A 26,563-nucleotide genomic window follows, 5' to 3' on the forward strand; every position below is an offset into this window, starting at 1 on the left:
TTAAAAATGTAACATGGGGAGAGAGGATATTGTTATTACTATGACATTATGGATAAAGACAACATATTAACTGTAACCAGAAAGGAGAACTACATAAGGTATATTTAATTTCTTTTCCTACTTTTTTTTTTAAGCTTTCAGTCCTATCTATACCTACTGACAGAGGAAGAAAAATAATTTAGGAATAAAACTGCTTCCCAGTAATTTCTCCTTTTAAGTGTTATACACATGGGATATATATAGTTTACATCCCATGTATATTTATATTTTATAGTTTCTTCTGAGTTTCACACAGCTAATAAGTGACAGTTATGTAGACCATATGGTATTTTGTTGATTTGATATGTCATAATCTGTCTAGTTAATCCTCTTTTATTGGGTGTTTCAACTTATTTCCACTATTGCAAGCATGGTGACACCATGAGACATGGGCCCAAAGCAGTTGGAATTACTTCTAGCTATAAGAAGCACAAGTTTTATTTTTTATATTGTAGCAGGTGAAGGAATATATACTGCACAGCTGGAGGGTTAAACATAGTACAGTAGTGAAACCTCTGAGCTTTTACCTCTTCAACGGGCTAATAATCCTGGGTATGGTATATTTCATTGCTTTAAGCATGAGATTAACTGTATTCAGCTATGACACAAGGAATTGTTACTTGTATATGCTCAGAACATACACATGCTCAGAACAAATTCAGATTCACAGAATTTAAGACTAGCACATTACAATTTATTTACGTTTGGTAATTATAACAAATTCAATGATCAGGTATCCTCTTTCTCTTTCCTATTTTTTTAAAACTATATCCCTATAAGTTCACTTTCTTAATAGAAACAATATCAAATATATACTGAACACTGTAAATCAACTATACTTCAAAAAAATGGAAAAAAAACATTTTGACTGAAAACAATGAAAACATAACATTAATATATATATATATATATATATATACTGAATTGCTATGTGCCAAACACTATTTTAAATGTTTTAAATACATACTATATTATTTAATGCCCCTCATATGCTGCAATTCCTATCAAATAAGAAAAGTAACAAACACTAGTGGGTTTCAATTTTTAAAATATATTGATTTTCTTAAAGACATCTATATTTTAATAATCTCACACCTTGCCGTAATACTATAATAGCAACTCTGATAAGAACACGTTCTACTCACACAGCATTTGTGAATAAATGCTACATAAACTATAATTTACACAGTATTTCCAAATTTCATTTATCACTTTGTAAGAAAGAAATTACTACCCCATAAAAGTGTAAAGAGAAATTCAGAGATTAAATTTCAAAAATGAGAATTGGCATAGATGGAAGTAGAATTCAGGACTCGTGGGTCAATGTATTTTTCCCCTGTCGGGAATGAGAAATGAAGAAAGGTTCACAACTGCAGAAAGTTAGAAAACCACTTACGTAGACTCTAGGCTGGGTAGAAGCTACCACCCAAAGAGAAAAGGAAATCTCTACACAAGAACTAGCTCCAGTCTTTGTATTAAACAGTATATTTCTGCCTTAAGAGCTTGACTCTCCACTAGTGAAGCACTTAGGAGATATCATAGTTACTGCTAAATAAAAACTGCTGATCTGACTGGTAGGAACACTATGTACTGTTCTTTACTTCCTGGACCTGAAATCCCTTATAATAGCACCTTAAACTCTGTTTAAGCCTCCATTTGCATAATTATTATATGATTAGAATGTATAAGATATTATGAAGTAATAAATATAGAATATTTTATATCACTTTAAGTTGACCATAAATGTGTAAGAAGCAGGGACACATTCTCAGAGCACCTCACACATAAGTGGGTTACCAATAGGTTTGCATAGTTGCTAAAAACTGAAAGTTAACTACAAAAGTACAAAAATATTTGTAAATACAAATACCAAACCCCCCCCCCAAAACCTATAGACTTCTTTTATCAAATGTATACACGTTAACCACTGAGAGGCACTGATTCTAAGAATTTCTTTTAAACTCTTTATTTTCTTTGATGCTCCTTTACTTAGATCATCCTATGATCACCTGGCAAGGAAACAGACATACTAGTATCCAAGGAAATGCAACAACCTAGCCTTTCAAAAATTTTAGCAGAATGTTAATAGAGGTACATCAAGAAAGACTTTATTCTTTTGGTAATTATCTATAAGCCAAGGGTAAGGGGAAAACATATTTACTTAATAGTATAATTAAAACTCATCGGGCAAAGGGAAATCTAAGGGAGGACAAGGTTTAGGAGAAATACTGAATTTCTAGCACAAATATATTTAGAAAATTACTCAACTTTTCACTGATATTATTTTTAAAGAAATTAAATTGTACTCCTATAAGAAAAGTATTCAACAATTCCCACAGTTTTAGGAAGAGTTTAAACTTCTGCTGATGTGGTCAATCTCATAACAAAGATAAGATAAAGTTTTCTAAAGTTAAGAGCATATCCAAAAGTTTCAGTGTTAAGGTTTTCAAAAACAAAAAACAAACAAACATAGGTCCTAACTCATAATTGGAATTCTTCATCAGATAAGGTCAATCATTTCCAAGGCAATCAGATAAAAATCTAAGTTCTTTTTGTAGTCTATCATCAATATAAAACTTTTTAAAATTTAAACAAGTCCTAAATGAGTTTTTTTTAAATGTTGACGACTCTGTTACCTGATACGTATCAAACACGAATTTCTATTTTGTCATCTAAAGAAATATTCAAGATTTGCATCTTCTGCTTCCACATTCAAATTGTGTATTACTATGACATGAGCAAGCCCCACTTATTAAAAGCTATCAATACACTTCAGCTCTAAATACTTCTCTCTAATAACATTTGTCAATTTTTATGAAGAGATAATAGTAGAAATTCTACCTTTTAATTCTCAACTTTGTCAGGAGAAGATGGTTTGATAATTTCTCCCTCTAAATTGCATTTAATGTACAAAAGTAGATCAACGGGATTAAAAAGGGTAAAAGACAAAACAAAACAGTTTTACACAGGCCCCAAAATAGAGTTCCAGAGTATAATGTAATAAAAAAAATTCTTCTAAATCCATTTTTTACTATTAATTACTATCATTCATTGAGTCTCGAAAGCAGTGTTTATTACTTTCTAAAAACTGTACTAATTAAGTAAATTAGTTTATAATGAGCAAATAGAATGGTTTAATTTATTATAAAACACAAATATTAAAATTCCAACAGTCATTAAATCTGAGCCCTCCCTCTTTCCCCTTATTCATCACAATATACCTTCTCTTACTGGCTCATTGGTTGATTCTCCTTTTAGACTCAGCATCCTGGAGAAGCCATTAGAAAGAGTAGAGAAAATGTCACGGATGAAATATCCCTGCTGCTCAGACTCCATTGACCCCACTGAAGTCGGCCACCGTCTAACAAATCTGATACTGCAGTGGTGTTCTGGCTCTGAAAGAGATCTGCTGAATGGAACCCGAAGTGACCGAGTGTTGACCAGGTTCTGCTTCTCCATTGATGTTCCAAGGACCTCATTAGCAGAGGAGGCAACATTATCCCCAACCATCTTTGGCAGGACCTCTTGTTGTGGTTCATCCAAGCCTCCTTTATTATTTTGCAATTGCTCCCTTTTGCCCCCTTTCCACCTAAAGCTGGGATGTGTTTGCCACCGATAAGCACCCAGTGGCTTTCCTAGATTGGAAACAGCCTGTTCATTTTTCTTCCTCTTGCTTTTCATTGGACCACACCATGGATAACTCTTTACGCTTGTTCCTATCTCTGAATGTGCATAATCAGGTTCTGACAAAGATCTTCGATAGCTCGGAGGACACGGTGATGTTTGTCTCCTAAAGATGCTCATCTTCCATGACTCCATTTTTTAACAACTTCTTGAAACTTTAAATTTCCACTGCTCTGCAGTCTTTGCAGTTGAACCACACTTGTCCGTGCAGTCCAAAACATTCAACTGCTTAAGCAGCTTTCTTTGTGCGGCTTTGAACCACAGCAGATGTTGCTGCTTAAGAGCTGGTGTCATGTTATTACCCCATTTTCCCAGATCTCCGAAATTTCAGCAAGCACCCAAAAACCTCCTGTCTGAAGCAAATTATCTTCATAATACAGCAAAAGAAGATCATCTCACTTCCTGCAGTAGGTTATATTTCTGCACTGAGTTTTCAGGAAATGGTGTTTTTAAAAAATGAGAAGTGAAATGAAAGCGCTAAAAAACCCACAAACACCTTTATGGACCAATAGCAATTAAGTGTTCACTATGTGAATGACACTGGGTTAAAAACAGATTGTGAAAGTACTCAAGCTGACATCCACACTTTCCGGAAGAAGAAAAAAATCTGCCTAAAAGCCTGCTCTCTAAGTGACAGCTCTTCAGAATAGTTTTTAAAGTTTGCATTTCAAGAAAATCCTTGCTATTTACACCACAGCTTCTCTCAAAGTTAATACTGTTTTTCAACTAATAGGTAAAGTCATATACTGTTTTGTGCAAGTAGGCACTGCAAAGACGAGGAAAAATGGACAAAAGAATGCCAAAATATAAAGCTATTTTTAATGTAAACATACTAGGGAGAATTTTAAAAGCACAAATGGATTTAAAAAAAAGGGGGATAGAGGATATCTGCTATGAACTATAGCAAAGGAAAAGGAAAGTCTTGAGGCAACATCTTGTGGAAACTGGAACACAGGAAAGTACATACTTAAATGATTTCTAGAAGGAAAAAGTCTGCTTTGAAAATCTAATTGGGATAAGTTGTCTGGAAAAATATTCCCTATGTATCTAACCAAAGAAATTCCTTTATTCCTCTTTGTGCTATTTACAACTTAAAAAAAAAAAAGAGCTGACTACCTAAAATTTTGTTAAAGCAAGTACCTTATATTGAACCAAGATCATGAGTGCCAAGTTTTTGGCTGGTTAATTTTTTTTTCAACTGTCTGCTCATAAACTCCTGAAAATAGGGGTTTCGAATGGAAAGCCTGACAGACTTTAGACCACCAACAGAAGAGATATAACACAGCAATCAAATCACTTTGCAAGTTGTATAAAAAAATGATGATTTCATGTGGCAAACTAAAAAACCATCCATTTATTTGTAGAATATGTACAATGAAAAACAGTTCTTACACTAAGTCTCTTTCTTATTACTGCCAAATAGTAAAGTTGGTAACATACCTATTCTTTGAAACATATTAAAATATTCTAGTTATTTCCATTATCATAAAGCAATAATCTCATCTTCATTTGTTTATATAGTCTGTAAATTTACACATTTCTATATTAAGGAAAGTTTGAAGAACTTGGCTTTCCCAAAAGCATAATATATCAAACTAGAGCGTATTACAATCGTAAAATTTTCCCTTGTTTTAAAAAAATACTTAGAAATGTCAATCTGCATAAAGAGAAAAACAATAAACATTAAGTTCTAATCTCTATTTATGGTACATCACACAATCCACAAAAACTAATCTGTGATGGAAAATAAACCTAAAAGTAAAATATAAAATGATAAGGCTTGTAAAAGAAGTCACAAGAGAATATTTTTGTGAACTGAAGGTAAGCAAAGATTTCTTAGAATACAAAATGTAATAATGATAGGAAAACATTAATAAATATGAATTCATAAAAATCAAAACCTTAGTATGTCTAATAAGACATATTAAGATATTAACAAGCAACCTACAAAATGGGAGAAAATATACATAATACAAACATCTCACAATATGTACCACAAGATATAAAGAACTCCTACAACTTATTAATAAAATGAAAACCCAATTTTTAAAAATAGGCAGAGAGAGCTGAACAAATCCTTCATAAAGAAAGCTATATGAATGGTCAATAAGCATATGGAAAAAGTACTCAACCTCATTAGGATTTAGAGAAATGCAAATTAAAGCCATAATGAGATATCACTCACATTCACCAAAATGGTTAACACTTAAAGGGCTAATAACACCAGACGTTGGTGAGGATGTGGAGCAACCAGAAATCTCATAATTAGTAATAAAATTAGTATGAAATGATACAATTGTTATGGAACAAACTTGACAAAATTTTTTTACAAAGATAAACACACATCTACCCAATGCACATCAGTTCCACTCAAAGGCACTTACTCAAGAAAAATGAAAATACACAAACTTGTACTTCAATCTTCACAGCAGCTTTATTTATGATACCCATAAACTGAAAACCACCCAAATATCCATCACAGTAGAATGGATAAACAAATTGTGATGTTTTCATACAACGGTATACAACTAAGCTATGAAAAGAATAAACTACTAATAAGAAAACAATGTGAATGAATACCACAGATATTATGCCAACAAAAGAAACTAGACACAAAAGAGCACATACCGTATGATTCCATTTCTACAGAGTTCTAAGACAGGCTAAACTAATCTACAATGGGGGAAAAAATCAGGAAAGCAGTTGTCAGGGGTGGAGGGCATTACTAACAAGAAAAGGACACCAGGACGCTTTCTGGGGTGATGGAAACTTTCTAAGTCTCGATGTACATGTGAGTATGGGTGTGTTTATTTGTCAAATTCATCCAACTGTTCCCTTAAGATTTATGCATTTTTCCATAATTAAATTTTACCTTAAAAAACTATAAATACTGTACTCTAGTTAGTAAGTTTATTTATCCAGTGTAATGGGTTAGCAATTCTGAAAGCACTTCCTGTGTATTTTAGGCTTGAGGAAAGGAGTAAATACATTGAAGAGGATGAATGAATGGATGAATGAATACATACATACAGACAGACAGACAGAAAGACATACCAATACTGGAACAAACCAATATTATGCAACTCCTGATATGATGAACTGTGAAAGAACAGCCTGTGATTTATTCCTGCCAAAAAAAAATTGCATAACCTAAATTTAATCACAAGTAGCATCAGATAACCTTGCATTAAAGAAGATCTACAAAATAACTGTATCCTTTGCTTCAAAAATGTCAAGGTCAAGAAAATCAGAGAAAGGCAATAGAACTGTTGTAAATCAAAGGAAACTAAGTAGAAACAATTAAAAATAATGCATAATTTTGGATTTGATCCTAAAGTGTGTGGGGGAGCTATAAAGAACATTATTGGGACAATTGACAAAATTTTAATATGGATTATGGATTAGATAATAGAATCATACCAACATTAAGCTTCCTGATTTTGATGAAAGAAAATGTTCTAATTCTTAGGAAATTCACACTGAAGTATTTAGGGATCTACAGGCATGATGTTTCCAATTTACTCTCAAATTACTCAAGGAAAAAACTATGCATGTAAAGGTAGATAAAATATGACCAAAGAAATGGGGCAAACTGTACACAATTATTGAATCTAGGTAAAGGGTATATGGGAGTTTCTTGCATGCTTGCAAATTTTCTATAGGTTTGAAATTTCATCAAAATAAGACATTACACAAGCAAAATTTTTTTAAATTTCAAACTACTTCCTTTGTGTCTGTAAGATATTTTTATTATTAATAATGTAATGGTCCCTATTTCAGAGTATCTTTTGAGTAATACATATAACAAAGTATCTAGTTTCACAGCTTTCATGAAAGGGAACTTAATCAAGATCACCCTATTAAAATACCTCAGTGAAAAATTAAATTAAAACTATAATTTTGAGAAAAGTTGCACCATAGGAGTAGAACTTGAGCCCCATAATCAACACTGTAAAATTCAGAGACTCAGTGTTAAATGAGAAAATACTTTTACACACTAAATAGGTAAGGTAAAAATAATTGCCATAGTTTCTAAGGAACTATATCCAAGTAAAGCATCGTGTTGTAGCAAATACTGAAATTCTTCTAACCATAAACTTCCCTATTTAAGGAATATGGAAATGGAAAATATTAAACAGCACAGAAAAACATTCAAGCGAAATCAGAAAGCAAAAGAACTACAGATTGAAGAAGTGACAGTCTCTAAGTAGGAATAATCAAAGAAATGAAGAGATTCGCCTCTCTCACAGTTGGCTAAAGGTGGATTTGGCAAATGCTTCAAATTATCTTCTATCATTATGAAAGCCTAATATCATATATGTTAGTTATTTCTCCAAGCTTTATCTTTCATCTGAATATAAGACAACTTGACACTCTTGGTTTTCTGAATTTTATCAAATATATATAATGAATTTATAATTTTTAAGAAAATATTCACAGGTTTTATAATTTTTAAAATTAGAAACAATGACACTAGTGCCACTGAACTACCACATTCATTATGAATCCTAATATAAAAATTGGCTGCTGATGGAAGTGTCATAACAAGAACATTACTGCCACCTCAAGTATCAACTAATTATTATTAATATTCTTAATAGTAATTTGTAATATTTAAAGCACAGCTTAAAGAACCACTCTGTTGCTAAGTCAAAAGAAACATCTGAATTCTCTAAATAAACATACAAGGCCTTCCCTGGTGGCGCAGTGGTTGAGAGTACGCCTGCTGATGCAGGGGACACGGGTTCGTGCCCCGGTCTGGGAAGATCCCACGTGCCACGGAGCGGCTGGGCCCGTGAGCCATGGCCGCTGAGCCTGCGCGTCCGGAGCCTGTGCTCCGCAACGGCAGAGGCCACAGCAGTGAGAGGCCTGCGTACTGCAAAAAACAAAAACAAAAAACATACAAGTACTTATATTCACATAGAACCATATTTTAAATTGTTATTGAGTACCTGCCATGTATCAGGCACTGTATTAAGACTAGAGGGGCTTCCCTCGTGGCGCAGTGGTTGAGAATTCGCCTGCCAATGCAGGGGACACGGGTTCGATCCCTGGTCAGGGAAGATCCCACGTGTCGCAGAGCAACTAAGCCTGTGCGCCACAACTACTGAGTCTGCTCTCTAGAGCCCGCGAGCCGCAACTCCTGAAGCCCAGGCATCTAGAGCCTGTGTTCCGCAACAAGAGAAGCCACCACACTGAGAAGCCAGTGCACCGCAACGAAGAGTAGTCCCCATTCGCCACAACTAGAGAAAGCGCGCGTGCAGCAACGAAAACCCAACGCAGCCATAAATAAATAAATAAATAAATAAAATTTATTAAAAAAAAAAAAAGACTAGAGGAACAAAAAAGAATAGAACACTGTCCCTACTCTCTTGGAACTGCCAGTTGACTAGGAAAGACTGACATTAGGAAGGGGGGTCTACAGAATGTTAGGGAAGTGATTTGTAAGGGAATTTTGAACCATGTCTAAGGCATAAGGGATGGAACCAATTTCTTCTGAGATTATCTTAATCTTTAGATTCTGTTGTTATACTCAATTCTGCTATAATGTGACATGCATTTCTAAAAATCATCACACTATACAAAATTGCATAATAAAACTTCAAGACTTATGAGGCAGTGGGGTTGGGAAGCAACGTTCAGAAACAATGACACATAAAAAAAGATAAGAAGCTAATAAAAACTGTAGACCATTTTACACAGGTTAAATAGTTAAGAAACACCTAAATGCTAAAATAAATATAGCACGCTACTTTGAAAAAACCCTGAAGTTTGCAGTGGGCATCAGAAGGGTTGTAGCTTTTGTGTTTTTGTGAAGTGATGGAAGGAGGGTTATCTGAAATCTGAAGGACAGCTATAACACTTAAGTGGATGGATGTGGCTCATAACAAATATGGGGAACTGAGGCAGCGGTAGTTGGTCGAGATGTATGCCTTTCAGTATTTGCTACAACACGATGCTTTACTTGGATATAGTTTTCTGTATTCAGCTAACGTTTCTCAAATAAATGGCACATAAGCAAACACAAAATTCATGGAATGCTCAAATTGTTCCCTACTATCAATCATATGGTACAAATCCTCATTTTCAAAACAAGTGTGATATAAAATAAAATTAAATTTAAATAATTTTTTTAAACACCTGAAACATGTAATAAAAAATAATAATAAAATAAAATAATTTTATCTTTAAAACACCAAAAACAAAAACAAAACCAAGCATGATAGTAGAACTGACTATATTTTCTCTTTTCCATATAACTGGTATGGTAAAAAAACAGGTAAAAATCAACAGGAGACCTTACCATTGGAAGGCACAATAAAAGCAGAGGGGAAATAGCTCTTATCCTTAGTAAATTCCACTCTTTAGTTCAAAATTTTCATTTTTTTTCTTTTCTTCCTCCTATCTATATCAGAACAATAAGAACCAAAGGATCAAACTCATGATGTGGGCACAGAGGACCAGCATAAAAAGGTAATGCGGGCTTCCCTGGTGGCGCAGTGGTTGAGAGTCCGCCTGCCGATGCAGGGGACACGGGTTCGTGCCCCGATCCAGGAAGATCCCACATGCCGCGGAGTGGCTGGGCGCGTGAGCCATGGCCGCTGAGCCTGCGCGTCCGGAGCCTGTGCTCCGCAACGGGAGAGGCCACAATAGTGAGAGGCCGGCGTACCGAAAAAAAAAAAAAAAAAAAAAAAAAGGTAATGCAGCAGATCTGCTTCTAAACTGGTGCTTCTCACATTGTAACATGTAGATGAATCACCACAAGATTGAATTAAAATGTAGATTTTGCTTTAAGTACATGTGGGAGAGGGCCTGAGATTCTACATTTCTACCCAGCTCCTAGGTGATACCTATGATGATTCATGGGCCAAATTGTGAATAAAAATTACAGACAGATTTTTAAATAAAAGGACTAATGGAATTCTCAAGGCTCCCATAAGATTCAGTCAAGTTCACCAAAATAAAAAAATTGTATTGGGATTGAGGGTAAAGTGAGAACATTTGCCTGAAATGTTCTGTGAGAGCATATACATCACATTGAGACTTAGCTCATGGTAGTGTACTGAGAATCAAATATACAGTAATCCAAACCTCTTCCTTGGAGACAGCAAAAACTATCTACAACATATAAATAAAGCACAATTAAAAACTGAATAAGGCTTTGCTCATGGCGCAGTGGTTGAGAGTCTGCCTGCCGATGCAGGGGACGCGGGTTCGTGCCCTGGTCCGGGAGGATCCCACATGCCACGGTGCGGCTAGGCCCATGAGCCATGGCTGCTGAGCCTGCGTGTCCAGAGCCTGTGCTCCGCAATGGGAGAGGCCACAACAGTGAGAGGCCCACGTACCGCAAAAAAAAACAAACAAACAAAAAAAAAACAACTGAACAATCTTCTGCACTTTATGAACTGCAGCATTTTTTTTAATGGAAGGAAGCAAGGGAGGAAGATGCGAATGACCATCTATAGGAGAGTGACAAATAAATCACAGTACAGAACTATGTAAAAACAAACACATATATTAGGGTGAGCTACAAAGACACACATTTTTAAAGAGTGATGCCTGTGAGGAGTACAACTGAGAAATCACCTTAGATCCTTAAAGTTTTATTTTTTAATTGTTAAGTATATACTATAGTCATAATAGTAAGAAAAAACTTAAACAGAAATTTGTGTGGTAAGAGGTCTAAGAGATAAGGTAGAAAAGCAATATATACTATAAAAAAGTAGATCATGATCCCACTTTTATTGAAGATTATCATTAATACATCAGTATGTACATGGTGGAATATGCACGGAGAGAAAAATCTGTTGCTATTTCTTTAAAATATTTTCTTTTTTTTTTCTTTTTTTTTTTTTTTTGCAGTACGTGGGCCTCTCACTGTTGTGGCCTCTCCCGTTGCGGAGCACAGGCTCCGGACGCGCAGGCTCAGCGGCCATGGCTCACGGGCCCAGCTGCTCCGCGGCATGTGGGACCTTCCCAGACCGGGGCATGAACTCATGTCCCCTGCATCGGCAGGCGGACTCTCAACCACTGCGCCACCAGGGAAGCCCAAAATATTTTCTTTTTTAACAATAATAAAATCTGTTGTTATTTTTGTTACTACAGATTTTTATGTTTATATTATTAATTTCTGTAATATATGAAATTTTACAATGAGTGGGTATTTTTATTCCTTTTGAATGCAGAAAATTTAAATTATTATTATTGTTATTTTTTTGGCCACACCACACAGCATGTGGGATCTTATTTCCCTGAACAGGGATCGAACCTGCGCCCCCTGCATTGAAAGCGTGGAGTCTTAACACTGGACCACCAGGGTCCCTAGATAAATATATTTTTAAATCTACCCAGAGTGAAAATGGAAGCCTTAATGTTAACCCACAGAATCAGAATTAGAAAACAGAGAACTAAACAAGTCATCACAGATTAACTTAACCAACTCTTTCATATAATCAAACAAGACCAGAGAAAAGAACTTGTCCATGACTACTCAGTTAACAGCAAAAAACAAAACAAACAAACAAAAGGAAGAACACAGATGTATCCTAATTCCCAGTTCAGGATTCCAAAACCTCTTTAAATTAGCATTTTCCAAATTATGATCCACAGAACGTAGCTGAGAAATGTAGGCTTACAGAGCATAATTGTGACATTAAGGCCAGACATTATAGTGTTATTTCGTTTAAATGCTAAAATTCTTTCTTTTTTAAAGGTTAAAATAGGATATTAGTTTCTCATTAAAATGGCTTTTAAAAATTTATTTCAACTAAGGGAAGCAAGCGAAGATGAAAAGGCAAAACTTGAGCTTTCTCAGTTTACAAATACTAGTCTGCCACCACTTCCTTTCTTAAGACACACCTTTTCTATAATGAAATTCTATACTATAAATCCCACATGCTCTTTTATAATAGAAGACATAACACATGTTACAATTAACAAAGTTCTGGAGCTCTGTTATCAGAAAAGAGAGTACATACCTCTTAGATCGACTCATGAAAAACTTTAAAAATAGGATTAATTTCTATAAACCAGAAGAAGACATCTTTTAAAAATACAAAGTCTTTGTTTATACAAAGCTAAGTAATTAATAACAAAACATCCCCTTCCCATCTCCTATCACTGGAGCACATCTGCTTCCCGATGAAACACTTCCTGTAGCAAAAACTACCTCCCTTCTGAGCAGTAGAACTCAAAGACACACCTGACACGTACACAACTGCTTTTCATTTAAGAGACAAAGATATGTCTAAAAGCACTAAATAAAGATTATTTTTAACAGACAACTGCTGGAATGATAATAATTTTTTAATAAGAAAACATTTTTAAATGAAAACAAAAACACAGATGACTCCTAATGCCATTATTAAAGTCTTTTTTAAAAAATAAAAACTTCTGCTTTTCCTCTGACCTCTCTGATCACACCTTTTCTGTCTCCTTTGAGGCGCATTCTTCTCTATCTAGTCTCTAAATGTTAGGAGTTCTTCAGATTGGGTCTTAGGCACCCCCTCTCCATATTCTCACCATGCACATCATCATTCACAGATACCACAGAAACTTATACCTCCAGTTCAGACCTTGTCTCCTTTGAGCAATATACTCATATATTCAATTTGACAATTTGTGTCCTCTCAAATTGAAAATGTATAAAACTTAACCCGTGATCTTTCCTTTAAAATCTGGTCTCATTCCAGTGTTGCTTATTCTAATAAAAAGCACCGCATCCACTCCACTGTACAAGCCCCAAACCTTAGTCCTCTCCCTCTCTTACCATTTAATATCAAATCCATAAGACTCACTGATTTTCCCTCCTAAGTATTATTTAATCTATCTACTTCTCACTATTTCCTCTAAATCAACCTACTATCATTTCTCACCTAGATTATAACAGCCTCCTAAATTAGTCTACCTACATCTACTACAGCCCCTTGCAAACCATCATTCCCACTATAGTCAGAATAATCTTTTCAGAATACAAATTTACTGCATACTGTTTAAAACCTTTCAATTGCTTCCCAATACTCTTATGAAAACAACACAAAACAAACCAAAATTCCTCAGCATAGGCTGGTCCCTACCTATCCCACCCCTTCAGCCTCCCTTGAAACCTTTTGGTCCTTCATACTAGCCACTCTCCTTCCTCACCATAGGGCTCTTGCCCACACTGCTCCCTCTACGCGGAAGGATCTTTCTCTCCTCATCAATTGCCTACTCATAATTCACATTTCAGTTCAAGTGTTACCACTTCCTGAGGGAGGCCTTTCCTGACCTCCCTGACTAGGTCAAATCTCCTTTTATAGGCCTTTACAGTCCCATATATCTCCCTATTACAGTTACAGCTATATTTGGATATTTCCTTGTGAGATTATTAATCAATGACTGTTTTACCCACAAAGCTATCATTTCCATGCCTGTGTTATTGTCTACAGAGTTCTCAATGCTTGACATATGATAGGCACTCAATAAATATTTGTTGAATTCATTAATAAAATCTGAGAAAGATCTAAACTAAAAGCACCTAACTTCAGACTAGTAGTAAGAAGGGTCAGTGATCACCTACTTGAGTTTAACATTTTCTCTGATACCAGGAAGATCACATTAACATACACACGATGGGGGAGGTGGACAGGGGAGAGAAGATAGTCAGATATACTCCAGGGAGTGGTTTTCCCTGAACCAAGTGGCTATTTGTTTCTTCAAGGTTATGGACAGAGAGGAGCATTAACAGAGGAAAATAAAAGAATTCTGTAAAATGAGAAGAGGGCAAAAGGGAGGCAGGAAATATTGCTTTAATTGTTAAGAAATTTTTTTCCAGAAATGTCAATTTAGTTGATGCAGAAACCATTATCTGGCTTTTCTAGGTTTTCTTAAAAATTATTTTTAAGAAAAATTTTGGCATCACTGTTTTCAGAAAATCTTAAAAAAGCATAAAAAGATAACTACAAGCACTCAACAAGTTATATACATTCTTTAATGAACATATACTTGGAAAATGAACAACATTCTGATAACCTGAAATAAATATCAGCATTGTACATCTGATAAATAACCAAGCAGCTTGTACTAAGGTAGACTTAGCTAAGCACCAAAATTGGGGATGCCAAAGGAAGGAATTAGGAATATTTTATTATTATAAGGTACTTGCACTACCTGGGAAACAATATAGTATCATTTGAAAGTGGACTTGGATTAATTGTAAATATATATTGCAAATTCTAGGGCAAACACTTAAAAACTTTTTTTAAAAAGTAAGAAAGAAAAAATAGAATGATATAAAATAATCAATTAAAATCACAAAAGGCAAAAAAAGTGGAAGACAAATACAGAAACAAAGAACAAGAGCAACAATTAGAAAACAGTAACAAATATAATAGATATTGACCCAACTATATTAAAAATCCCTTTAAACATAAATGGTCTAAATAGTACACCAATGAAAAGATTGAGATTGTCAGTGGGGATCAAAACACAGGGCCCGGGCTTCCCTGGTGGCGCAGTGGTTGAGAGTCTGCCTGCCAGTGCAGGAGACACGGGTTCGTGCCCCGGTCCGGGAAGATCCCACATGCCGCGGAGCAGCTGGGCCCGTGAGCCATGGCCGCCGAGCCTGCGCGTCCGGAGCCTGTGCTCCACAGTGGGAGAGGCCACAGCAGTGAGAGGCCCGCGTAACGCAAAAAAAAAAAAAAAAAAAAAAAAAAAACACAGGGCCCAACTATATGTTGTCTACAAGAAACCTGCTTTAAATATAAAGACACAAATATATTAAAAATAAAGGGATTGAAAAAGATGTACTATGCTAACACATATAACATATAAAATGCTAATCAAAAGAAAGCTAAAGTAGCTACGGTAATTTCAAACAGAGCAGAATCCAGAGCAAGGAGAAGAATTAGGGATAGATAAAGGCTTATGTAATGATAAAAGAGTCAATTCCCTAAGAAAATATAAGAATCCTTAATAAATATGCATCTAACGGCAGAGTGTCAAACTGCATGAGGTAAAATCTGCAAGGAGAAATAGATGAATCTCCATTATAGCTGGAGATTTCAACCACCCCTCTATGAGAAATGGACAGATCCAGTAGGCAGAAAATCAGTTAGACACAGCTGAACTCAACAGCACCATCAATCAACCAGGTATAATTAATACCTATAGATTACTTCATCCAACAATGGAATACACATTCTTTTCAAACTCACATGCAGCATTCAAAAAGATGGACCACAGTCTGAGCCATAAAACATACCTTGAAAAATTTGAAAAACTAGAAATCATACAATGTATGCTTCCAAACCCATGAAGAATAAACTGGAAATCAGTAACAGAAAGATAGCTGGAAATTTTGAAAATATGTGGAGATTAAACAATACTCAAAGAAGAAATCTCAAGAGAAATTTTTTAAAAAATCTGAACTAAATGGAAATGAAAATAAGATGTCAAAGTTTGTGGGATGTAACAAAGAAGTACCTAGAGGGAAACTGAATGCATATATTAGTAAAGGAGAAAGATCTAAAATCAGTAACCTCAGCTTCCACCTAGGATAACAGAAAAAGAAGAGGAAGTTAAATCCAAATTGATTATGTCTAAATATGTCTTATTTCAACAGTGAAACTCAAATATTTCAAAATTATGCTATTTAAAGGTTTATATAACAGTCTAAGACATATCACCCTCAGCATGACTCAAAAAAAAACATGATAAAGACAGTAGATGAGGTAGGAGAGACTACCTTTCAACCACGTTCTGGAATGAGAACAAAGGAGCTGAAACTCTGGATCAAAATAATGAAAATTCCATCAAAAATGAGAAGCCCGGCTAGATGGTCACTTTCCAAGTCTGATCTCACTTTCTCATTTAGTTCATACAGGAATTTTATAAAATCTCATGCATTTCATAAAAGCCAACACTATTTGATGCCCTACATGAGATTATTCCTAAGGCTTCTCTTTTACATAGGTCTGTATTATTACTATAATTCTCCTAGGATTTACATCCAGAAATTTACCACATCACTCTTAAGTGGTATAGTTCACAACTAGTAGCAATGTTCTACAACTGTTTGTCAATATAAATATCAACATAATTCCTACACTTAAATAAAATCTCAATTTCCTAACTTTTTAAATTACAATTATATACTTATTGTCAACATTTTTTTCTGTCAGCTAAAAATAAATCCTTTCCCATTTTTTTATTCCTATTCTTTCATGTATGTTTCATACTTAAAAAACAAAACAAAACAAAAAACCAAAAACTCAAGCTACATCACTCAAACTGTATCTTACCTATAAGTGTGATGGGCCATCACCTCTTAATGGCAGCCATTCAGACCTCAAGCATGTGAGTAATAATGTTAAATATCTTTATTTCTCCTAGTCATCCTTTCCCTCAGACTATTAGCAACCAACAAGGATATGCAGTTCTTGGGGAGTTTGGGAGAGAATGTATACATTGGCTGAGTTGCTTTGCTGTGCACCTGAAACTATCACAACATTGTTAATCAGCTATATTCCAATAGAAAATAAAAAGTTAAAAAAAAAAACATAAAAATTACCACCACCACCACCCCCCACACACAAAAAGATATGCAGTTCTTCAAATGCCCTACTTGGGATTATTTATTATACTGCTGCTATATCCTAGTACCAGTTCCTATATGGGTTAATTGACATGAGCCATTTAGTAGGTCATAGAATTCACATAAAAGAACCATACAGACAGCAATCTGAAAATGCTTTTATATTTGTTTAGTTATTTCAACTTATTATATGGTTCACCATATTATTTGTTGGGTGAGTTCTTTTGTAATTCACTCATTCGACAAACACTTTCTGAATGCCTACTACCTTATGATGAACTGAACTAGTTGAACATATACTCTGCCAGTTTTTGGTGACCTCCAAAATTTTACAGGGACTTTTAGACATTCTTTTCCAAACTGTAGATCATCTCAACATGTAATAGGATACTAGAATTCTACAAGATAAAACTTTAGAAACTATATAATGTACTTCTTCATTTTATAGTTCATTATGAATACCAAGTGAGAAAGATTTTACAAGACCGCTCAGGTCAAAACATTCATTCAGTTACTTCAACAGACATTTTTAAGGCACATATTATATTCTCAGAGTTAGGCTAAGGAATGGGCGTAAGTTACAATGCATTCTATATCCCCTCAATGACCTTAGAGTCTAGTAAGGAGAAACAGACATGGACACTAATAACTGCTAAGGTAGGTTGGTTAGTCCAAAAGTATTAACTACATATGGAATATAATAGGGACAAAATGGAAACCATAGTCTACTCTGTGGAAAATGAGGTGATAAGAGAATACATGAAGAAAGTTCTACAGAAAAAAACAACAATTCTCCCAGGTTTTAAAGGATGAGAAGTTCTTCAGGTCAAAGGGATAGTGTTTGAGGGTAGAAGAAAGGCACTCCTAGCAAAGAGAAAAGTACAGGCAAAGATTCAAAGACATAAAATATTTCAGGCAAAGATTAGCATACAGAGTATAAAGAGAAAGACAGTGGGAGACAACACTACTGTAGAGGTAGGCCAAGGGAGGACTAGTGAGACTCTTTTTTGCTAAAGAATTTGGCCTTCATCTTATAAATAATGAGAGCTACTAAAAATGTTTAAGTGAGCTAGTAATGTGATTGTGTTTGGGTGTTTTTAGAAAGCTACTTCTGGTAATGGTCAGGAAGTTAGATGGCAAGGGACATGGCTCAATGGAGGGAGACCAGCTAGGATATAATTGGAAGTAAAATAATGAGAACCTGAACTGAGACAATTGGGTTCATGATCCCATTCCTGGTTCCAAGACCTACCAAAGATTTCATGTTATCAAACAACTAACCATGGTGAGGAAGTACCTGAATGAGACAACAATCCAGAGGAGTAAGCCTGGCACTGGAAGCAGTTCCTACTTGAAAGCCTTTGCTACCAAAAAGAGGTCCTGAGAAACTGAGCTATGTTGTTAATAGGCAAAGGGTCTAACGAGATAAAAAGTCAGAGACCAGGGAAAGACAGGGTTGGAAACCCAGGTTACTAATCTCCTTCTCTTTAGCCCACTTTGGACTGGGACTCCAAAGAGTCACCCTAGGACTAAAGTGAATTACAAGTAAACCAGATTTGTAAAGAGCTTGGCTTTTACTCTTTTAGGTTAGCTCATCAAAAATCTCAAGAATTGAAATTGGATATGATTATTCCCGTTTGTTAGAACCTTTGGTGTTTGGCAGGAAATAATACAAATCTTACTGAGAGAAATATAACATTATCCCAAGCCTCATATTATTTCTAGAAATAAATTTTCAAATAGGTCCACTATTGTTTATCTAAACTTTCAGGCTAAATGTGTTTGAGAATTTGGAAGATTTCACATTTTGGAAAGATAATATGGTACATACACCATGTATTGTTACATCATCAGTAGGGCATAGGGCATCACCCTGTTATCAATCTGACACAAAAAGTACAAACATTTACACTAAGTTGGATAAGACTAAATAGCTTTGTGTCACTTCACAGCAGGTTTGGACAATAAATCAGTTATGAAACAGATTTAGTTGCAGAGCTTTCTGGATTTCTGTAGATAAAGGACTCTAATGCTATATAATGCTCAGCACAAAATAAAAGATAACAATGAACATGAGAAGGCAATAAATCATGAGCACAAACAAGTAAAACCAACAGGCAATAAAAACATACATATCTAACAGAGTCATTAACAGAGATATGCACTTGAATTGCAAAGCCAAGTCTATATAATTACATGCCTACAATATACAGAACAATAAAATCCAAGCTTTGAGATTTAGCAAAACATTTCAAATTATAAAAATGTCATAGTAGATCAGAAAAAGAACTAAATAGAAGGCCTAGATCTCAGAAAAACCATTAGATACTGCTGCAGAGAGAATTAGGTCAGAGGAAACTATCCAGAAGAAAGCATGGAAATACAAAAACATGAAAAACATAAAAATATAGAAAGTATTCAGGAGTAAAAATATAGGAGTAAGGAGACCTAGAAGTTACAAGGAGAATGTTTAACACATTAAATTGGAGCCCCCAAAAGAAGAATGAATGAAGACAGGTATTGTTTGAAAGGTTAATGACTAAGGATTTTCCATATTTGATGAAAGATTTCAATCCACAGCTTTAAGAAGTTTGAAAACGTCAAATAATTTTTTTAAAAATCCAGGAAATATAACTTTGAGCTTTAAGATAAATAATAAGCCCTCTTATTACTGTTCTCAGAATGATTCATGCAGATATTTGCCTTCATTAAAGAAAAAGAGGATGCTATAGAAAAAAAGCAATTTTAAAAAAAACTAATTTATTTATTTATTTATTTTTGGCTGTGTTGGGTCTTCGTTTCTGTGCGAGGGCTTTCTCTAGTTGTGGCAAGCGGGGGCCACTCTTCATCGCGGTGCACGGGCCTCTCACTGTCACAGCCTCTCTTGTTGCGGAGCACAGGCTCCAGACGCACAGGCTCAGTAATTGTGGCTCATGGGCCCAGCCGCTCTGCGGCATGTGGGATCCTCCCAGACCAGGGCTCGAACCCGTGTCCCCTGCATCGGCAGGCAGACTCTCAACCACTGCGCCACCAGGGAAGCCCAAAAAAGCAATTTAAAAAAAAATTAGCTTTTATTTGGTTTATAAAATTGCCCAAGAATCTTAGGGTCAAAAGTAAAAGTCATATTACTCCTGCCTCAATTTTTACCACTAAAAATACACAAACAAAACAGTTGAAACACTTGTACATAGAAAAATGGGCAACTGTATTATGCAACCTCATTAACACTTTAATTGTTCCCAAACTTCCAATCTACCCATTCCCCCCACCCTTTCCCCCTGGTTACCATAAGTTCATTCTCTAAGTCTGTGAGTCTCTTTCTGTTTTGTAAATAAGTTCATTTGTATCATTTTTTTCAGATACCGCATATTAGTGGTATCATATGATATCTGTCTTTCACTGCCTGACTTACTTCACTTAATATACACTACTATGTTTAAAATAAATAACCAACAAGGACCTACTGTGCACCACAGGGAACTCTGTTTAATATTCTGGGAATATTATATAAATGGGAAAAGAATTTGAAAAAAAATAGATACATGTATATGTATAATTGAATCACTTTGCTGTACACCTGAAACTAACACATCATTAATCAACTGTGCTCCAATAAAAATAATTTTTTTAAAAAAAAGACTTTAATTGTTGTATTTTTAAAATCATGTGTATGGTCAAATATCAAATGTTACAGACAGCACATAGTAAAAAGGAGGTCTATATCCCACCCTTGTCCCACAGTGCTTTTTCCAAGAGTCAACAATATGACTTGTTTCTTATATCCTTTTAGAACTAATCAATGCACACCCAGCATTTAGGTAGGTGCCTCCTTTTTATTTCTCTCAGGTGATAACATGATATAAAAACTATACAGGACTTTGTTTTCTTTTCTACTATTTCCAACATATCTTGGCAATTATTCTATGTTAGAATGACCAGAGTTATCTCAGTGTAGGAAAAAAGCAATTATATTACAAGAAAGAACTGCTGGGGATTCAAATTAGCCAAAACAAAACAAAAAGATTAAAACAAATTCTCAAATACCACTTGAAAAGTAAAGTTGGGAAAATGTCCTACAAATAAGGACCAAAAAAAAAAGGGGCAGAAAAATGAGGGGGAAAAAGATACGCAGATCAATCTATGAGGTCTAACATTTGATTAATAAGAATCCAAGAAAAAAAGAATGGGAAAATGGACGGGAGGATAGTGTTATATAAAAGAAACAGAAAGAAAGAGAATTTCCCAGAACTGAAATGCCAAGTCTTTAGATTAAAAGAACCTACCAATTATTGAATGAAAAAAGACCCAACCAGTGCACATCATCACAATATTTCAGAATATTGGGAATAAAGAGATGAGCTTAAAACTTTAAAGGAAGGGGGATAAAAATGTCACCTACAAAGGAATGAAGAAAATGAAAAAGCACTGGACTTTTCAGGAGCCACAGTGAATACCTTCAAGATATTAAAGTGTTATTAGACCAGAATGACATGCAAGGACTCAGAAATTTTTATCTCAGTGCATCATTTCTTAGGAAGCTACTTGATGATATGCCTCAGCAAAATGAGAAGTAATTCAAGAAAGAGGAATACATGGGATCTAGGATATAGGGTATCTAATCCTAGAAAGCAATTAGAGGAAGTCCCAAAAGTAGGTCACAAAGCAGAAAAGAATATAATCAAAGTATGGTCTCATGTTAAAAAAAAGTTTTTTCCGATTTGACTAAACGATATACAGCTATTTTAGAGATGCTGTAGTGAAAGTGGGTGGTATAAGACTCCTAATGTCTCAAAAGAGGAAGAATTAAATATATAATATCTAAGATCAAGAAATAGAAAATATTGTCACATTACTTATTTGAGAAAACCCAGAGTAAACCGTTTAAAGAATTTAAATGTAGTTGCTCTGGAAGTGAGAAGGCAGAGGGAGGAGGGGACTGTTGTTTTTCATTACAAGCGTTATAAGTTATTAACCATAGGCATACATTAGTCTGTTTAGCAATAAAAGAATAATCTAATATCTCACCACTCAATGAACATTTTAGTTTATTCTCTTCTGGTATTTTTTTAATGTGTATGTGTGTTAGGTATATGTATATTTCCTTATAATTGAAATCATAATGTTTTCATATAACATATTTCCAGTCATCATTAAAAATGCTTTAAGCTCATTACTTTTTTTTTTTTTTTTTTTTTCCGGTACGCGGGCCTCTCACTGCTGTGGCCTCTCCCGTTGCGGAGCACAGGCTCCGGACGCGCAGGCTCAGCGGCCATGGCTCACGGGCCCAGCCGCTCCGCGGCACGTGGGATCCTCCCGGACCGGGGCACGAACCCGTATCCCCTGCATCAGCAGGCGGACCCTCAACCACTGCGCCACCAGGGAAGCCCATGCTCATTACTTTTATTTTCTATATTACATTGAATAGATCACCATAATTTATTCAGACATTTCTTTAATGATGGACGTTTAGTTGTTCCAGATTTTTCATCGGTTTGTCTTTGCTTTTAAAAGTAACATTGTGACAAACAACTTAATACAGATCTTTGCTCCAATATTTACTTTTCTGGAGTAGATTTTTAGAAACAGAATTCATGGTTCAAGGACTTTTACCAAAGAGTAGCGACTAGGATGGGATCTTAAATTGAAAAAGAAGATAATGGTGAATTGCAAAGAACATGGATGGGCTCTATAGCCAGACAGCCTTCCACATCCAGTATTAGTTCCATTCCTTATTAGCTGTGTAACTTTGCTTGGGCTTGTCACTTAACTGGTTTCCTCATTTCTAAAATGAAAATAATACTTCTCTCAGAGTTTTTGTGGACAGTGTCACACACAAGTATTGTCAATAACTCTTAGCTGAGAGTTTGACCAAGTAGAAAGGGAAAGGTTGAATATTCAAGAGAGAAAAGCATTGGTGTGGCAAGGTCTAGTAGGGAATAGGAAGGGAAAGGGAAGGGTAGAGGTAAAGTATAGTTTAGCCATTTGGTCTCTAAAACGAGATCTTTAAGAATAGAACAGAATGCTATTCCTCTTTCCTCTCTGGCTTTCTTTATTCCTATCTTTCCTGAAACCTTCATCTAAGCTGGCTTGTTTGGGTATACAAGAGTATAAAGAGAACAGAGTACACAGAGCAAGAGAAATACACTGATGAGAATTTTATACTTAAGGGAAGGGCAGAGGACTAGAACTGAGGAACAGGCTGGGAAGGAACAGTCAGAAAAACAAAATTAGGACAATAACGTTAAAGAAACCAGAGAAGAAAGAATTTCACGGACAGTATGGTCAAGCGTCAAACAAGTCAATAATGTTCAGGATTTAGAAGTTGCCATTAGATTTAGCAACTAGGACCTTCGTGATTTCAGTAAAATGTTAAGTATAGATGTCAGGTTCCAATAAGCTAAGAAGTAACTCTGTTTCTGGCCTTTAACTAAATCATTCAGGGAAAAAAAACACTTTACTAAAAATTCTATAAGATCTGATATGGCCTGTTAAATCACATAAGCATCTATTTTTCCATAAACATGAACCAATTTTTGACAGTATCTGAATAACAAAAAGGATTCTAAATAACTGGCTTTACTAATTGCTTGACTATATATTTTTACCTAGTAATTCTAATATTTCTTTTCCCTTTTTATCATGGATATGTTAGGCCCTAATTATGGTCAGGAATGAATTTGGAAGCCTTTATATATTCCCCCAGTTATGAAATACAATTATATTCCATTTTCTGAAAGAAAATACATGATAAATTGTAACTGAAATTAAAATGGCAAATATTTTGTCTTTAACTGTATAAGCATTTTATAAACGAATTGGAAAAACCCATGAAACAATTTCATAAAGGGCTTTTATTCTTTCTGTATAGACTATAGGATGATTTAATCAAATCTTAAAGTCAAGGTTTCTCAAAATACAGCGTTGTACTTTCTAATTTGTGGAAATTTTCAATATTTGGCTTAAGAACCATGTCTTTCAATTTTTTGCCTCCATCAAGATCAGCAAGCAGCTTTCTTCTGGAGATTATTTTAAAAAATGCAAAAATCTTCCAGTTTGTATTTCCCCCTTAGCAGGATACTGCGTTCTACATACGCTTGAGGAACAGAATGAAATTATCAGAGGTGCAGAGAAGAGGGAAAGTGTTAGTAGAAGGCTACATTTGCTTAGTGCAGGGTCTGGCTTCCTCTTGTCAGCCTCCAGGTAGTTGAGGCTAGAATTTTTGCCTCCAAAAAATTACAAGAGTATCTATAATAGGCTATGAGCATGTTTAACTTTAGCAAGTAAAGCCAAAGAGGTTTTTGTTTTTGTTTTTTTTTTTGTGGTACGCAGGTCTCTCACTGTTGTGGCCTCTCCCGTTGGGGAGCACAGGCTCCGGATGCACAGGCTCAGCGGCCATGGCTCACGGGCCCAGCTGCTCCGCAGCATGTGGGATCTTCCCGGACCGGGGCACGAACCCGTGTACCCTGCATCAACAGGCAGACTCTCAACCACTGCGCCACCAGGGAAGCCCAAGCCGAAGAGTTTTTTAAAGTGCTGTACCAATTTACAGTCCCATGAGATGTATTAAATAAGAATTCCTATTGCTGTATATCTCCTTCAATATTAATTCTAAATGTTTACTGACCTGATGGTGTGTGATGGCGTTTCCTTATATTTTAAGTTGCGTTTTCCTGACTAGTTACTAGCAATTTCTGTTTCTGCTTTTGTGAGATATCACTTGAAGTCTACTCATTTTCTATTGGATGGTTTGTCTTTCCCTTATTAACTTATAGGAGTTCTTTATTTTAGATGTTTAATGCTTTGTTTTATATTGATACATTGCAAATACCTTCTCTCACTTTTGGCTTTTCTTTGACTTCTCCTTCTCTTTATAGTGTTATATATATATATATATATTTTTTTTTTTTTTTTCTGTACGCGGGCCTCTCACTGTTGTGGCCTCTCCCATTGTGGAGCACAGGCTCCGGATGCGCAGGCTCAGTGGCCTTGGCTCACGGGCCCAGCCGCTCCGCGGCATGTGAGATCCTCCCAGACCGGGGCACGAACCCGTGTCCCCTGCGTCGGCAGGCGGACTCTCAACTTCTGTGCCACCAGGGAAGCCCCTATAGTGTTATATTTTTTTTAACATGGTTTTAATGAGTGTGAATGGCCCCCCAAATTTGCAAAGCAATATTTTTAGGCATATATGATACCACTGGCAACTATTCACTTTTTTTTTTAATCAATGAAAACAAGTACCACAAAGAGAGAAAACGCTTTTGAGAATTAAAGTCTACTTTATTTCTTAAATTAAAAGCCTATAATATTTTACATCCTTCTTTCCTTTTTTTTATTTACTATGTTTATACTGATATCCTCAAGTATTTCTGAGATCTAGAATCCTCTTAAGTCTTTGATCTCAGGTTAGTGGATTTATATCTTTAATATGTTACAGAATCCTAAGATTTACATAAGTCACTTCAATAGTGTGGACAATATATATTAATCACATGGAAAAATATGAATATACATATGTGAATGGTATGAGTTGAGGGGAAACTGTCAGTAACCTATTTTTTTTATGATCACAATAACAGCCTTGGAATAATGAATCCAATATATTTAATTCAGAGCCCACCATAATTAGCTTATTTTTTTGTCCTGGGTATATGTGCTATGCTTTGAAGAGTTCTATCCAGAAAATAATGTGTAGTTTGATGAATAATTCTGTTTAGTCTTGATATCATAAAAAAAATGATCCATCTTCTGCAGCAGTTTTTTGAGAGGGAAAATAGCAAGTATGCTAAAGGATAATAATACATACCATTTATTGAATACTTAACATCTTATATTATCTTTTTTAATTCTCACAGCACCCTATGAGGTAGGTATTATTCCCATTTTATAGATGAAGAAAATGAGGCTAATTCCCAAAGCCACACAATTAGGTACCAGAGCCACAGTTATTAAGTGGTAGAGCAATATTTAGCAAGAGGCAGAACAATTCAACACAAGCCTAGTAACTCTTAACTCTCATAATAACCAAAGTTGCATATTATTGAAAAGATAATAATCAGCTGTTCAAGCAAAATTAATTAAATAGCAAATATTTAATGAGCTTTTACTATAGGGAAAGTAGTGTCTTGACTGCTGGCAAAGTAGAAGAGGTCTGGATTGTAGGATAGAATATAAGCTTTACAATCAGAAAAAAGATGAGGTCTAGCTGGTCCCACCCACGACAGTCTAGCTGGCTGACCCTGAGCAAATCAATTAATATCTCTTGGCCTT

The 26,563-nt window shown here is 35.3% G+C and overlaps 1 protein-coding gene across 9 annotated transcripts in view; it reads right to left on the reverse strand.

Moving 5' to 3' along the window:
- RASAL2 (RAS protein activator like 2) overlaps positions 1–26,563 on the reverse strand; it is a gene marked incomplete at its 5' end in the record, with an annotated part of 387,226 nt that overhangs the window by 252,338 nt on the left and 108,325 nt on the right. The window contains one exon of one of the 9 annotated variants that reach the window (XM_082612735.1): positions 3,261–3,843. The exons of the other annotated variants lie outside the window; for them this stretch is intronic. Coding sequence (XP_082468861.1) covers positions 3,261–3,843 — 583 coding nt within the window. Of the gene's footprint in view, positions 1–3,260; positions 3,844–26,563 lie in introns of those variants that run through there. 9 annotated transcript variants of the gene reach the window in all.

Source organism: Mesoplodon mirus (assembly GCF_964341445.2).
Source record: "Mesoplodon mirus genome assembly, chromosome: 3".
Taxonomy (NCBI): domain Eukaryota; kingdom Metazoa; phylum Chordata; class Mammalia; order Artiodactyla; family Ziphiidae; genus Mesoplodon; species Mesoplodon mirus.